Source organism: Schistocerca cancellata, chromosome 4 (assembly GCF_023864275.1).
Source record: "Schistocerca cancellata isolate TAMUIC-IGC-003103 chromosome 4, iqSchCanc2.1, whole genome shotgun sequence".
Lineage (NCBI taxonomy): Eukaryota > Metazoa > Arthropoda > Insecta > Orthoptera > Acrididae > Schistocerca > Schistocerca cancellata.
Window position 1 is genome coordinate 367,072,179 of NC_064629.1, and position 17,050 is coordinate 367,089,228.

The 17,050-nt window shown below is 41.3% G+C and overlaps 1 protein-coding gene across 3 annotated transcripts in view; it reads left to right on the top strand.

Moving 5' to 3' along the window:
- LOC126184933 (glycine receptor subunit alpha-2) overlaps positions 1-17,050 on the top strand; it is a 476,927-nt gene that overhangs the window by 191,783 nt on the left and 268,094 nt on the right. For 2 of the 3 annotated variants that reach the window (XM_049927604.1, XM_049927607.1), the window contains exon 3: positions 13,578-13,643. The exons of the other annotated variant lie outside the window; for it this stretch is intronic. In XM_049927604.1, coding sequence (XP_049783561.1) covers positions 13,578-13,643 — 66 coding nt within the window. The remainder of the gene's footprint in view (positions 1-13,577; positions 13,644-17,050) is intronic. 3 annotated transcript variants of the gene reach the window in all.

Below are 17,050 nucleotides of genomic sequence, written 5' to 3' on the forward strand. Positions count from 1 at the left end.
CCCGTATCCGAGCCCCTGTTGCAAGAGACGTATCACAGACATAAGTGCATCCTATCAATAAGTACGTTCTTATAACATTTACGGAATATTTCGTCGGTAGTTGGACGAAAATAGAATATTAAAAACTGAAATGCATAGCAATGATGTTCCACAATAATACAGGGTGGTTATAATTAAACTTTCGCTGTCTGAGCCAGTGCAGACGAAAAACTATTTACGGTATGGGTACCCAGCTTTATAGGAATGGTGTTCAGACTGTGCGCTGCAGGATCTGTGTTGTTAACAGTGTTACTGTCATGGATTGCCGTCAGACGACGGTACGGATATAGTGACATAGGGCTGAAACACAAGCCTCAATGTATAAGTATGTTACAGTTGCAGACAGTTAACATTCCTCTCGACAAAGTGAGCAGGGCTTTACTCGTAAAGCTGTTTTGTCAAAACAACAGCAACAATTCTGCTGATCTTCGCGAGTATCGACGCATTAAAGGAATACTGAGAGGTCCTCTTCCCGCACTGGGGTTGAAGAACATGATTTGGAGGTTCCAATTAACTCGCAACTTGGGAAATGCTCCTGGGCTTACCCATAGCCAACTGCTCCTAAAATTGTTCAAGAAGTTGCTATTGCCATAACTGAGAATGTTAGACGCAAAGTGCAAGCTTTAAGCAGGGCACGAGCTGTGTCACAACGGCTGAACATTCCATGGTCCACCATTCGGAAAGTGCTGCGAACAGTTATAAAATGGTATCTCTAGTGCGGGGAAGCACGGCGTCTGCATATAGCCTAATGCTCTCAAATAGCACTAAGGGCTCTCCCCGAAGGCAGGATCGCCATTAACAACGTCACATGGCCTGAGAGATTTGAAATTCAGTTCAGGACGCTAGCAGCGAGTAAACATTACGAAACAATAGTTCACACGCAGACGACTGTTATGTTTGTTAAAAACATACGTTTTTGAAATCCTTGTTTAAAATTTATCAAAAAAAATGGTTCAAATGGCTCTGAGCACTATGGGACTTAACTACTGTGGTCATCAGTCCCCTAGAACTTAGAACTACTTAAACCTAACTAACCTAAGGACATCACACACATCCATGCCCGAGGCAGGATTCGAACCTGCGACCGTAGCGGTCACGCGGTTCCAGACTGTAGCGCCTATAACCGCACGGCCACTCCGGCCGGCTGTTTAAAATTTATCCACGTGAGTTGTCTGTAATATAATGAGAATCAGTAACAGTTATTCGACACAAACTGCATTTAATAACGCTTGCAACAGGTGCTCGATCTCCGCTAACGCGCACAGTTTTACGTTTCTGATCATTTAAAGCAAGTTGCTAATCCACTTCGAAATATTATCAAGATCCAACTGAACATTTGTGCAGCTTTTTCATATAGTACTTCACTATATGGCGTGTAAAGAAAGTATTCCATGTTTTGAGAGATAGTAATATGGACCAAAACATGACAAAAATTAGTAGTAAATATAATCTCTAAAATGCAAATCTTAAGAGCTATGAATCTCTGCTACTGCAAGCTCTTTGCTGATACGAAATACCTACTGAACGGCAGTAAAAATGAGAATATGTTCCTCTGTTACTGTCCAACAATGTTAGTGTTGTTACTGTTAACTAGGTTCACAGTTCTCTGCAAGTGCTGCGCATACTTTAGATCTTACGCTTGTGAAACTCTTATACATTGTAGTTTTATCTTTGCGATTACCAGCATAATGGAAGCCTATTATTCCAAAAGGGAAATGGTAACATTATCATCCGTTATGTTTTGTCAAATGGAAGCAACCGTCGAGTCCATATTCTGTATGTTAAAAAAAATCCAGAAAATAATAATGTGCACTCATCTACTTGCTGCATTCTATTGGCCATGTATAATAGGGAAGAGCTGCAGTAGAACAAATGTGTTTCACAGTAGCGAAGAAATACAGGTGCTCAAGACTCATAAGGTATGCATTTGACGCCCATGTTTAATTGACTTTCTTTGGTTTGGTCCGTACTACCACCTCTCAAAATATGGAATACTTTTTAACCTCTTGTAGATTTATGCATCATTTTCATTTACGTTCTCCGATATTACTACGAATATTGTTAGCCAGGTCAGTAAGACAGAACATCGACAGCAAGGATTCCAACACGATTTCCTGGTGCACTCTTGAATTTATTTCTACATCTGGTAATGACAATCCTTCCAACATAACATGCTACGTCCTGCGTATCAAGAAGTCCTCAATCCCGTCACAGACTTGGTTTGGTACACCATATGGTCTTCCTTTCGTGGTTGGGCGCGTAGTACGGAGACAAATACTTTTCATAAGTGAAGAATTACTGCATCAATATGACAGAAGTGATCCATGGATTTCATAACGTCATGACCGATGTTCACGGAATCCATGGTGGTAGGCACGGAGGAGGTCACTCTGTTGGAGATACTTAACAATCTTTGAGCTCTTAATATGGTCTAAGGTTCTATAACAGGAATATATAAAAAATGGTAAATGGTAATTTTTTGGGTGGCATTTTTTATACCAGTCTTGTAGACGGATATGACTTGAGCCTTATTTCTGCCACGAGAACTATTTGCCGTTAATGGGGTCTGCTGTACATTTTAGTTCAAAGAGGAGCAAACTAACCCATCGATTCTACACCGAAGAGCCAAAGAAACAGGTACTCCTGTCTAATATCGTGTAGGGCCCCCGCATGCACGCAGAAGTGCCGCAACACGACGTCGCATGGACTCGACTAATGTCTGAAGTAGTTCTGGAGGAAACTGACACCATGAATCCTGCAGGGCTGCCCATAAATCTTTGAGAGTACGAGGCGGTGGAGATCTCTTCTGAACAGCACGTTGCAAGGCATCCCAGATATCCTCAATAATGTTCATGTCTGGGGTGTTTGGTAGCCAGCGGAGGTGTTTAAACTCAGAACAGTGATCCTGGAGCCACACTGTAGCAATTCGGGACGTGTGGGGTGTTGCATTGTCCTGCTGGAATTGCCCAAGTCCGTCGGAATTCACAATGGGCATGAGTGGATGCAGGTGATCAGACAGGATGCTTGCGTATGTGTCACCTGTCAGAGTCGTATCTAAACGTATCAAGGGTCCCATATCACTTCAACTGCACACGCCTCACACCATTGCAGAGCCTCCACCAGCTTGAACAGTCCCCTGCTGACATGAAGGGTTCATGGTTCCATGAGGCTGTCTCCATACCCGCTTTGTGTCGTGCAATCATCAAGGGTACACGAGTAGGCCTTCGGCTCCGATAGCCCAGAACGATAATGTTTCGTTGAATGGTTCGCACGCTGACACTTGTCGATGGCCCAGCAATTAAATCTGCAGCAATTTGCGGAAGGGTTGCACTTCTGTCGCGTTGAACGATTCTCTTCAATCATCGTTTCTCCCGTAGCAGCGATGTCAGAGATTTGATATTTTACCGAATTCCTGATATTCACAGTAGACTCGTGAAATGGTCGTCCAGGAAAATCCCCACTTCATAGCTACCTCTGAGATGCTGTGTCCCGTCTCTCGTACGCCGACTGTGACACCACGTTCAAACTTACTTAAATCTGGATTACCTGCCATTGCAGCAGCAGTAACTGATCTAACAACACTTCGCCAGACACTTAGTTTCTTTGGTGCTTCATTGTATTTCATAAATGGGGATAGAATAAAAGTGCGGTTTACAGGATAATATTCATACGTACTAAGGTTCTAGTAGCCACTTAACAGAGTTTAGTGTGTTACGGTGACCATATTTTCTAGAGCCAGATTCGGGACACATTAAAAAGTTTGATAATGCAAAAAGAGTCTGAACTGAACGTGATAAATGCAAACTGTCTCCTTAACTTGTTACAAAAAGTACATTAATTTATACTTCATTAGTACCTTCAAAGATAAAAGAGTGCGAGCAGGCATACAGTGTATATCAATGCTGTACATTTTCTTCCCTCGCCCCATGAACCATGGACCTTGCCGTTGGTGGGGAGGCTTGCGTGCCTCAGCGATAAGATAGCCGTACAGAAGGTGCAACCATAACGGAGGGGTATCTGTTGAGAGGCCAGACACACGTGTGGTTGTGGTTCCTGAAGAGGGGCAGCAGCCTTTTCAGTAGTTGCAGGGGCAATCTGGATGATTGACTGATCTGGCCTTGTAAAACTAACCAAAACGGCCTTGCTGTGCTGGAACTGCGAACGGCTGAAAGCAAGAGGAAACTAAAGCCGTAATTTTTCCCGAGTGCATGCAGCTTTACTGTATGGTTAAATGATGATGGCGTCCTCTTGGGTAAAATATTCCGGAGGTAAAATAGTCCCCCATTCGGATCTTCGGGCGGGGACTACTCAAGAGGACAACGTTATCAGGAGAAAGAAAACTGGCGTTCTACGGATCGGAGCGTGGAATGTCAGATCCCTTAATCGGGCAGGTAGGTTAGAAAATTTAAAAATGGAAATGGAGAGGTTAAGGTTAGATATAGTGGGAATTAGTGAAGTTCGATGGCAGGAGGAACAAGACTTCTGGTCAGGTTAATACAGGGTTATAAATACAAAATGAAATCGGTGTTATGCAGGAGTGGGTTTAATAATGAATAAAAAGAATAGGAATGCGGGTAAGCTACTACAAACAGCATAGTGAACGCATTATTGTGGCCAAGATAGATACGAAGCCCACTTCTACAACAGTAGTACAAGTTTATATGCCAACTAGCTGTGCAGATGACGAAGAGAGTGATGCAATGTATAATGAGATAAAAGAAATTATTCAGATAGTGAAGCGAGACGAAAATTTAATAGTCATGGGTGACTGGAATTAGGCAGTAGGAAAAGGAAGAGAAGAAAACGTAGTAGGTGAATTTGGAATGGGGGTAAGGAATGAAAGAGGAAGCCGCCTGGTAGAATTTTGCACAGAGCACAACTTAATCATAGCTAACACTTGGTTTAAGAATCATGATAGAAGGTTGTATACATGGAAGAGACCCGAAGATACTGGAAAGTTTCAGATAGATTATATAATGGTAAGACAGAGATTTAGGAAGCAGGTTTTAAATTGTAAGACATTTCCAGGGGCAGATGTGGACGCTGACGACAATCTATTGGCTATGAAGTGTAGACTAAAACTGAAGAAACTACAAAAAGGTGGGAATTTAAGTAGATGGGACCTGGATAAACTGACAGAACCAGTGGTTGTAGAGAGTTTCAGGGAGAGCATTAGAGAACAATTGAATGGGGGAAAGAAATACAGAAGAAGAAGAAGAATGGGTAACTTTGAGAGATGAAATAGTGACGGCAACAGAGGATCAAGTAGGTAAAAAGACGAGGGCTAGTAGAAATCCTTGGGTAACAGATGATATATTCAATTTAATTGATGAAAGGAGAAAACATAAAAATGCAGTAAATGAAGCAGGCGAAAAGGAATACAGACGTCTCAAAAATGAGATCGACAGGAAGAGCAAAATGGCTAAGCAGGGATGGCTAGAGAACAAATGTAAGGATGTAGAAGCATATATCACTAGGGGTAAGATACATAGTGCCTACAGGAAAGTTAAAATTGGATAAAAGAGAACCACTTGTATGAATATCAAGAGCTCAGATGGAAACCCAGTTCTAAGCAAAGAAGGGAAAGCAGAAAGGTGGAAGGAGTATATAGAGAGTCTATACAAGGGAGATGTACTTAAGGATAATATTATGGAAATAGAAGAGGATATAGATGAAGATGAAATTGGATTTATGATACTGCGTGAAGAGTTTGACAGAGCACTGAAAGACCTGAGTCGAAACAAGGCCCCGGGAGTAGACAACATTCCATTACAACTACTGACAGCCTTGGGAGAGCCAGCCCTGACAAAACTCTACCATCTGGCGAGCAAGATGTATGAGATACGCCATAGACCCTCAAACTTCAAGAAGAATATAATAATTCCAATCCCAAAGAAAGCAGGTGTTGACAGATGTGAAAATTACCGAACTATTAGTTTAATAAGTCACGGCTGCAAAATACTAACACGACTTCTTTGCAGACGAATGGAAAAACTGGTAGTAGCCGACCTCGGTGAAGATCAGTTTGGATCCCGTGAGAAATATTGGAACACGTGAGGCAATACTGACCCTACAACTTATCTTAGAAGATAGATTAAGGAAAGGCAAATCTACGTTTCTAGCATTTGTAGACTTACAGAAAGCTTTTGACAATGTTTATTGGAATACTCTCTTTCAAATTCTGAAAGTGGTAGGGGTAAAATACAGAGAGCGAAAGGCTATTTACAATTTGTAGAGAAACCAGATGGCCGTTATAAGAGTCGAGTGGCATGAAAGGGAAGCAGTGGTTGGGAAGGGAGTGAGACAGGATTGTAGCCTGTCCCCGATGTTATTCAATCTGTATATTGAGCAAGCAGTAAAGGAAACGAAAGAAAAATTCGGAGTAGGAATTAAAATTCATGGAGAAGAAATAAAAACTTTCAGTTTCGCCGATGACGTTGTAATTCTGTGAGAAACAGCAAAGGTCCTGGAAGAGCAGTTGAACGGAATGGACAGTGTCTTGAAAGGAGGATATAAGATGAACATCAACAAAAGCAAAACGAGGATAGAATTAAATCGTGTGATGCTGAGTGAATTATATTAGGAAATGAGACACTTAAAGTAGTAAATGAGTTTTGCTATTTCGGGAGCAAAATAACTGATGATGGCCGAAGTAGAGAGGATATAAAATATAGACTGGTAATGACAAGGAAAGCGTTTCTGAAGAAGATAAATTTGTTAACATCGAGTATAGATTTAAGTGTCAGGAAGCCGTTTCTGAAAGTATTTGTATGGAGTGTAACCATGTATGGAAGTGAAACGTGGACGGTAAATAGTTCAGACAAGAAGAGAATAGATGCTTTCGAAATGTGGTGCTACAGAAGAATGATAAAGATTAGATGGTAGATCACATAACTAATAAGGATGTATTGAATAGAAGAGGGCAGAAGAGCTTGAGTAGATGAAGGGATCGGTTGGTAGGACATGTTCTGAGGCATCGAGGGATCACCAATTTAGTATTGGAGGGCAGAGTGGGGGCTAAAAATCGTAGAGGGAGACCAAGAGATGAATACACTAAGCAGATTCAGAAGGATGTAGGTTGCAGTAGGTACTGGGAGATGAAGAAGCTTGCACAGGATAGAGTAGCATGGAGAGCTGCATCAAACCAGTCTTTGGACTGAAGACCACAACAACAAATTTTCTTCAGCATGTCTGTATTCGTCAACAGCCTTATGAAAACATTCAACTCAAATTTCATAATAATTTACTCTAGTCACTTACATTGCTTTCATAGTATCTACAACAAACTGTGTTTTGTCACTGCTCCATACATTACTCATTTAGGAAAATACTCTTTCAGTAACAGAATATCGATACAGGTGAACTGAAGATACAGTTAGAGGTACATCGTTTCATAATTGTTAAATCCGGGACAAATAGGTGTCTCGAATTAATTCAGAACAGAGCTAGAAGAATCGTGACTGTCACAAATAAAGGGGGGACGGGGTGACGGGTGGTCAGATTAAATGCGTGCGCCGTCTGTGGCACACAGGTGATCTAAGCGATAGTCCAGTTCCATTTCTGGTCTAGGATGTCCTCCTTAAAGTGTGCTATTGCTGCTCTGATGCGAGCTCACAGTTCGTACAAGTCCCACCCGAAGAAAAGAAACGTAATGGGGTTCCGCAGGACCTGTGTGTCAGATATGGTCTCTACAAACCATTCCACACACTGTGTCGACTGCTGGAGGGTGATCAGTCAATAACTAACGTGGGAAAATAAGAAAAAAACAGCTTTATGTGTGTGTGAACATTATGCCGCAAACCGGACATTTCTACCTATTCCCATTTCTAAAATATACGTGATCAAAGATGTAAAGACAATTTTGGAGCATGGGAGAGCGGCTAAGCGTGCTTGCCGCTGCGTTTTTATAGGATAAAACGAAGAAACTATCTATAGTTATGTCTTCCTTTAATTACTTGTAATTAATGTTTATTTCGAATCAATCGAATTTCCACAGGCACGAAAAAAGATCCAGGTTTACCCCGAACAGTTGTCTAAAAATCTCTCCAGCACGACTCTCTACGCAGGACCAATACGGGGAAATCCGGACGTATTGCAGCCCTAGTTAGGGGTACAAAGGCGAGCGTAAATGATTCCCTTAAGGATATATAAAGGAGAAAGGAACGTAGCCTTGCTTTAGCGACAGTCTGCATTCCGTTTTATAGGCAGTGTGTGATGATATCCACAAATGCAAAAACATTTTAATATTCAGTCTTTTATTTGCCTGGAGAGCAAATATTTTGTACAGAAAATTGCGTCACCAGCTACATACGTACGCTCCACGTTTTCAGTTTTACAGCTAGTGTCATAGCTATTAAAAATTTACAGGCACAAATTTTCAAGACTATCTGTATAGCGTTAGGAATCTGTATGAGGCTAGGAAAGATTATTTAATATTTATTAGTCTGTTTTAAAACCGAGAATATTAAAAAGTTTTTCTATTTAAATAGTTATTTTTTGCCTTTTATTCTTGTGTGCATGAAATTTTCATGAGATTACAGCCGGACATACGGTAAACTTCAGGTTTATTTCAGTTTCTCTTCAAATGAGTCAATCAATATATTGCTTCCTTTTAGGCATATCTCACGAGAAGACGGTGAATGTAAAAACCAGAAAGAATCGAGCTGACAAGGTAGTTTAGCAGCAACCGTTCTTAAGTCCGAAACATTCGTGACTGGAACAAAAAGCATGGGACACCAAGCACCTACTTTCCGTGACACACTAGAAAAAAAAAGCGAGCTAATATTGGATTGTCATCAAGTTCTGAACTGAGTTGAAAGTTTCAAGTATATAGATTATGGGGAAGCTAGTTCAAAATCAGTTGCAAAATATGTGTCGAACAGACAGGCCGACCGAAAAACAAAGTATTTTCCCCACACACGAGACTCGAAAGCAGGTTAATATTACAGTATCATCGTGTTCTGAGCTATGTAGAAAGTTTCAAGTCTCTAACTTATTGGGAAACTAGTTTAAAGTCAATTGCAAAATATGTACCGAAAAAAAACAGACAATAGACCGATCTAATAAAAACATGTTAAAAAGTGATTGTTCACTTTTTGTAAATTTACAGTGCAGTAGCAGATATTAAACTTTTAAAACGAACAAAAAATTGATATTTGATGTCACAAGCACGAAAATTCGTATTTCAGTAAATAAATATAGTACAAACATTTTGGATGTATTTTATTTTTAGAAATATACTTTTTATTCACATTTCCTTGAAATAAGGTACTTACTCGTCTCGAAAAAGTTGTCAACCATAGTTATCTTTCATGTATAATCGAAAAGACTGAAAAAGTATCTAAATAAAATCGCTCAAACCCGGCGAGTGAGTGGAAGCATCATATAACGGCAAAATCCGACGGAGACTTGTTTCAGTCGGTTGTCTCACACTGAATAAAACCACTCAAACACGGTGAGTGAGGGAAACATTCATATAACTGACACGGTCGCTGCGACTAATTTCATTCGGTCGTTTCATTCGACTGAAAAAAAAAAAAAAACAACTGAACGAAAAAACAATCGACAGGCCGATCGACTATTAATAACAGTCCCATCAGTATTTAAGTGACTTCGTTTCGCAATCAAGGATTCGTTGGAAATAACAATAAACAAGGCTCACGGTCAGAGAGAGGGGGAAAGAGGAGGTGAACAGAGGTGGAGGGAGGGGAGAGGAAATTGACATATGGACAGAGAGAGTGGTGAGATGGAGGTGGAGACAAAGAGGGAAGAGCAGGAGATGGACAGTGAGAGGAGAGGGGGGGGGGGGGAGGAGATGATGAACTGAGTGAGGGCGAGAAGGAGATGGACAGAGACAGGAGGGAGAAGATTGGGACGTATATCCAATTCCCACACATGAAATGATGTAATGACGACAACGAAAATTTGTTCCGGACAGGGACTCGAACCCGAATTTCCCGCTAATCACGAGTGGTAGCCTTAGCCATTAGGCTCTCCGAACTCGTCTGGCAGCCAGATCCTGACTTCCGTATGTCGTCAGTCACGTGTCTACAACCTGTACTCGTTATGTATATTCCGTGCAGGGGGTCATTTTAATTGAAAGTCACTTGCCCGGAGTCGGCGGATAAATACAATATTGTATATACGTCCGGAGGAACTTTGCATCGTACTTTTGAACAACATAGGTACTGCAATATCGTTTTTATCCGCCGACGCCGGGCAAGCGACTTTCAATTAAAATGCCTCCACTGTACGGGATTATACATAATGAATGTAGAGTGCAGGTTGTAGTCACATGATTCACGACGTATGTAAGTTTGGCTCTGCCCGCGACTTGTGCTCGGATAGCATGTAAGGCAACCGTTCGCGATAAGCGGAAAATCCGGGTTCGAGTCCCGGTTTGGCACAAATTTTCGTTGTCGTCATTCCTTTATACAGCTGATGGTTGTCCATACTCGCAATTGCGAATACATTTCTTGTATTTCGTGATGCCTGTAGTTACCGCAATGCGTGTTTCTTCGCGCATGCATGCAGATCCTAAGAAAATTGCATCGTACTTCCGAGCAACACAGAATTCCTATAAACGTTTAGCAACTGCCAAGCATTTCCAGGTTCACTAGTCTAATATAAATTTAGATGTTATATGCGAGAGCTCCAACAGGCTACAATCCTTGCTTAGTCCAGACCACATATCTAAACAATAACAACTGGTGACGTACACGGGAAGCTTTGAAATAGAGTAATAATCATAAAAACAATTTTAGAAGGTTATGTAGAAAGGAAGAGACTTCAGATACTGGATGACATGATGGACGGTACGACATACAGCAGCCTTAAGAAGGAAGCAATGGATCGCAGAAAATGGAGAGACAAAGGACCTGCTAATATAGCAGGAAACTGATGATGATGATGATCTATTCGGACGTTCCAAATGCGCGTACTTTGTTTATTAAGTCTTGGTGCGAAACTGTATCGAAAGTTTCACGGAAATCGAGAAACTGCTCAACCGGAGGGCGGCTATACATTGATTCTGAATGTATTGACTGAACAGAGCAAGATGGTTTCGCATGAATGGTGTTTGCGGAAACTAAGTTGATTCCTAGACAGATGTTGTTCAGTGTCCAGAAAAGTCATCGCATGGTAACATAATATATGTTCCACAGTTCTTCAACAAACTGACGTCAATGAGATAGCTCTGTTGTTCTGAGTCTCGACATTTCGACTTTTCTCTTAGACAAGAACGACTGTTTCTTACCCCTGTCACGTGCCTCACTCCGTTGTTTCAGCGACGCAAGCTAAACTAATGCTCGCAGAGAGGACCAGAACCTCATAAAATTCAATACAGAATCTACTGTTCAGCTCATTATGTCATGTTACCTTTCCTATGTTGAACGAGTTAAGTTGTTTTTAAACAAAACTGAAAATAAATTAATTTACACAAAATCGTGTCTATTAATCAATCAGCCGTTAGCAAGTAAAATTCTCTCCTAATGTTGTAGCAAGAGACGCAGTCTCATCCTGTTTAACCTCAATATCCAACAATAATTATTAATTTTATTATTATTGATGATGATAATCAACTTTCTGAGTTAGAACAGTCAACGGGTGTACTGCCGGTCCATACAGTCGTAATACTGGACGCTATGGACCGGCAGTACACCCGTGGACTGTTCGAGCAAGAAATACGCCGGGAGAAACTGAAGAATCACAACTTCCTGAGTGCCTGTACTTTTTAAACAGTTCTGTTCTTGCTCACAGATTTGAGTAAATGAATAATGCTGTCATAAGCTCTTCATAATATACGATTTCGCTGTTGAAAACAAAAAATAATAATTTCTTCGGCGCATATCTGACATTCCTCTTGCACACTTTTGAATTACATTGACGTCCTGGAATTGGTGTCCCTGTTCGTCCTTAGTTACCGTCCCCTCCACTTTTCTTTTCCCTGACGTCAGTCCCTTCTAGTACGGTGTCTGTTCTTTCGAGCTTTCTCAATTTAAAAAAAAAAATGTTATTTAACTGGTTGGCCGATTGCCGTTTCTAACACATCAGCTGTCAAGGTAACCTAACGAAAGATTGCATGTGCCATCTGTTCTTGAATAGTGTAAATTTTGTTCTGTGTTTTGTCGTATTTTAAATACTTTTGTATCATATTCTCTGAAGCGGAATTTAGAGACCAGCCAAGCATTTGCCCATACGAGCGCGGGAAACCACCTATAGGCCACACTGAGAGAGGCCGATGTTAATCACCACCGTTTGTTAATACGTCGCGTGGATTTCATTCGGGTCTTGCTCACCTACCTGTCTCACAAAACAGCACGCTGCTCATTACACTATACGAGCAGTTTCAGCTTTAACTTTTCCCAAAAGATTTTATAAATTAAACTCTACTTTTACTACGTTCCTGCAGCTTCAGTAAAACTAACTATTCTCGTCAGTAAATTAGGTCGTTGCAAAATTGTTCCTGCTTCGCTTTGTTGTATCTTTTGTCTGTGCTGTACTGAAATCCCAATCAACTCTCGTTCATAGCTGCGTTCATCAACCATCTAAAGTTTTCTTTTACTTATTTGTAAAGGTAATAATATTACTCCTACAAATAGGATTATAAACTGGCAAGTAAAGTCGTAATTTTCGTACGTATGTGCTCGCAGTTAGGTAACAATTACATACATAATTGTGCTGCATGACCATTGGAGCTATTATTTTAACACTACAAGTTTTCTGCTACATTACGTTTAAAATTTCAGAAACATACTCTTATTACTCCAAGCTTTTCAAGCCTGGTACGCTACGTCTTCACTACTACTCTTCTATTGTGGACCGATATTACACAGGCAACCGTCACATTTGTGATAATTTCTCTCTCTCTCTCTCTCTCTCTCTCTCTCTCTCTCTCTCTCTGACACACACACACACACACACACACACACACGACACACTAAAAGAGGTGAAACTCGTGTCGGGCTGTTTCGAAAATTTGGGTAATTACGGAAACCGAAAGGGAGAGTTATGATACCTTGTCATTCATTTTCTCTATCGAAATAACACCTGATTAAGACAAAACACTGCGCAGCAGTTAATTCACACACTTATACTAACAGCAAATGGAGTATCGTTAAAATTATCGTAATTCGATTAGGCATACGTGTGGTACCAGGGAACTGCCGTATGTAGATTTATAAGAGCATCTATGTGGAGGAGAAAGGCAACCCATCAAGCAATGCGAGGTTCTGAGATTTGTGGGTCAGTAACTCGTAGATAATCCAGATGATACTATCGTTTGTTATAATAGACTTTCACTTGTGCAGAAGTCTCCAAATTATGACTTCAATTTAAGGGCTTTCGCTATCAACACGTTCTCCACTACTGCATACGACATATTCTATAGGGCATTTTATGTTTCTTAACCAGACCTAATAGCACTATTTCAATGTCAGTAGCTGTTGCACATTGTATGTACCACACTGTACTTAGTGTCAGATATACTGAATATGCGAGAGCGAATTCCTGATACGTATTTTTGTATTCCCCCGGTACAGATCGCCTTCTTGCCCAAAGAAGTGTCCAATACTGTGCAACAGAACCTCGGCCCCGCAGACGAAGAGGTACTCTTTCATATTTTACGTCTGCATGTCAAATGCATTGCTTAGACCAATTAATCCATCACTGTAACTTGGTGCACAGTAAAAGTAGTTGATTTTATGTTTGAAGGCGTGTTACAGTGGTCATGTTTCGCCTTCTGGTGTGTCGATGAAGCCAATGTAATCTGTGTTAAAAGTCGCAGAAATGACGTAAGTTTCATCTCCATGGCCACTGTATCACTGCAGTCTCCATTGATATGTCGTTTATTTATTAAAGATTCGTTCAGCTGCCTAGGCATGTGCTTCCTGTGGTTTCAGTAAGCGCTTTTTGAAACGTGTTTTCTAAACCCCAAGTATTGCTGCATGGTTTCCAGCTTTAAATGTAAACAGAATTACTATAAGAATATTTTTGGATACAATTTAGCACCGATAATGAAATATTTGTATCAAAAGTGGTGTTTATTTGCGTTTTCTTAACACAGGGTGCCAGGTAGAAGAAAATCGGTACCGTTAGTTACATTCTGTTTGCTGAGGAAAATGCTGAAAACTATAATTGCGAAACACTTAATGAAAATACGTAATATCGGTAGGTATTTACGCTCGTAGCTCAGAACCCGCCAAAGAACCGAAAAATCTGAAGGGAGATATACTTCACCACACACTGGGTTTGATACTAACAACACGTTTCTTTGGTGTTGTAAATGATACACGCGGTGTTATAGTTGCCAGTGGAGGACTAGCTATGTATTAATGTTCGGTTTTATGGCAGGCTGCTCACAAAGCTCAACGTGACACTGTATCTATGGTTGATTTTTTATTTACTCCTCTCGCGATAAATTTGCTTCTGAACCACTTTTACCCTCTTTGCGTCTGCTATTAATACTATTGTTCAGTAGTCCGCCCCCGGTAGCTGAGTGGTGCCGGCACGGTAGCTCAGCGTGTTCGGTAAGAGGGCCGATTGTCCTGTGTAATAAAAAAAAAGTGAGTAAAGGGATCAACTTGAACGGACGCCATGTGACGTCCGCACAGACGAAACGCAACGAACTATACTGAAAAAAATAGTGGTCAGCGCGACGGAATGTCAATCCTAAGTGCTCGGGTTCGATTCCCGGCTGGGTCAGAGATTTTCTCCATTCAGGGAATGGGTGTTGTTTTGTCCTAATCATCATCATTTCATCCCCATCGACACGCAAGTCGCCTAAGTGGCGTCAAATCGAAAGACTTGCACCTGGCGAACGGTCTATCCGCCGGGAGGACCTAGTCACACAACATTTACATTTTTTACTGTTTACTGAAAAATATTTTCGACCAATCTGTTTTCGTTCATTCTTGCAAAATGTCTTGCAAATTTCGACCTTGATTTTCCGGTTGTAACTATAACATTTTTAGTATGTCTGAAAAGTCATCATATTTCGTTTTCCTTTACGCGCCATCTGTCGTCCTCTCGGGTCCGACAATTTTCCTTCGGATCCACCTTTCTTGAATGCTTCCGACTCCTTGTGTTGTTCACTATGGCCCGCAAATACTGAATACTGCTGAATTCACATCTGAATTGTGATTTAGTACGCCTCTTTATCTTGTTAACTGAACTGGATTCGTTATCGCAATTATTTGAGCTGCTCGGTTATTCTAATCTTCCCATCCAGACGTTTCTGTGCACCGCACAATAAATTCACTCATTGCCAGAATTTGTCACTTTGATGTTTCGGACGTGAAGTGAAGCTACAGGGAGAGCAGTAAACCTCCAGTGCTCACGTGGCCGCCAAATATACTCCATCCGTTCCCTTTCTTTTCTAACATTTATCTCGAGGAAACTCCCAAACACAAGGGATGCCACTTGCATGATCGGTTCGATGGCACGGACTGGAAAATTCATTGTTTTAAAGGAGACTGTAGAAGGAATAGAATATCATGTGAATGGTTCGTTATTAGACTTTTCAACTGCGGTGTATTATTGTGAACGCTGTCTCCTAAACATTGTAGTCATAATATTCTGCTTGACCTCATCGCATATTACAGTTCCAACCACCGACAGAGATCAAAGCTGCTTTTGGTTCGTCATTATCGTCAATGTGAGAACCGCTGTCAGTACGACTTATGATTAATTTCTGCTTGATAACACCTGCGGAATCATTTATCATCTGATTGTAGACGTTGTTGTATGGAGAAAAATTCATTTCAATAAAACACACACACACACACACACACACACACACACACACACACACACACATTGTGCGAAAATAACAGCGAGACGTAGTGCAAGTACTCTCGGATCAGTTCACAGAAGATGTAAGAGTACACAATCACCGCCCGCCGAGGGCGTAACGTTAGAGTCCATTATCGAAGCACAGAGAGAGAAGTGCAGATACCAAGCGAAGTCATCTATCACGCCGCAAGAGGATTTCTAGTAGCAGTCACAGAGAAGTCCCACCGAAATCCAAATCGATGGTCCAGCAATTCCCACGGTGTGCGTAGAGCTTCTTCATCACGAAGGCAACAAGACATTCTTAACTCTCGTCGATCTGGTTTATCGCACGCAGAGACCGCCTATACATTTTTCATTCTCTACCCTTAAAGGTAGAGCCAGCTGTTTCAGTGCTGACTCATCGTCGAGCCACGGTCTTTTCATCCAAACAGAGACAGAAGAACCGCAAAAGGTACTACATTCTTTAAAAAAAAAAATAAAAAAAAAACGCACCACGAAGAAATTATCCGAAATCGGTAGATGTGATGTACATATAAAAATAAATTATTACAATTTCCGAGAAATTGGATGATTTATTCAAAAAAAAGAGCTTCATAATGTCAACAAGTAAATAACGCATTGGTCCACGTCTGGCTCTTTTGCAGGCAGTTATTCGGCTGGTGGAATTGACTGATAGAGATTTTAGACGTTCGTTTGAGCGATATCGTGCCAAATTCTGCCCGAGTGGCGCGTTAGATCGTCAAAATAACAATTGGGTGGGAAGGTCCTGCCCATAATGCTCCAAACGTTCTCAACTGGGGAAAGATCCGCCGTGAGCGAGCGGATTTTATCTTGCTGAAATGTAATTCCAGGATGACTAGCCATGAAGGTCAACGAAACGGGGCATAGAGTATCGTCGACGTACCGCTGTGCAGTAAGGGTACCGCATATGACAACCAGAAGGGTTCTACTATGCAAAGAAATGACACCGCACACCATCACTCCTGGTTATCGGACAATGGTGGGATTCCAACCTATCGCCCGCTATACGGCTTGACAACCAGGAGTGATGGTCTGAGGTGCAATTCCCTTTCGTCCTTTGTTTGTCGTCCGCAGCACCTTTACAGCACAGCGGTACGTCGACTTTACTTTATGCCCCATTTCGTGACCTACATGGCTAGCCATCGCAGACTTATATTTCAGACTATAATGCGCGCTCACATGGCAGGGGTTTCTCTTGCTT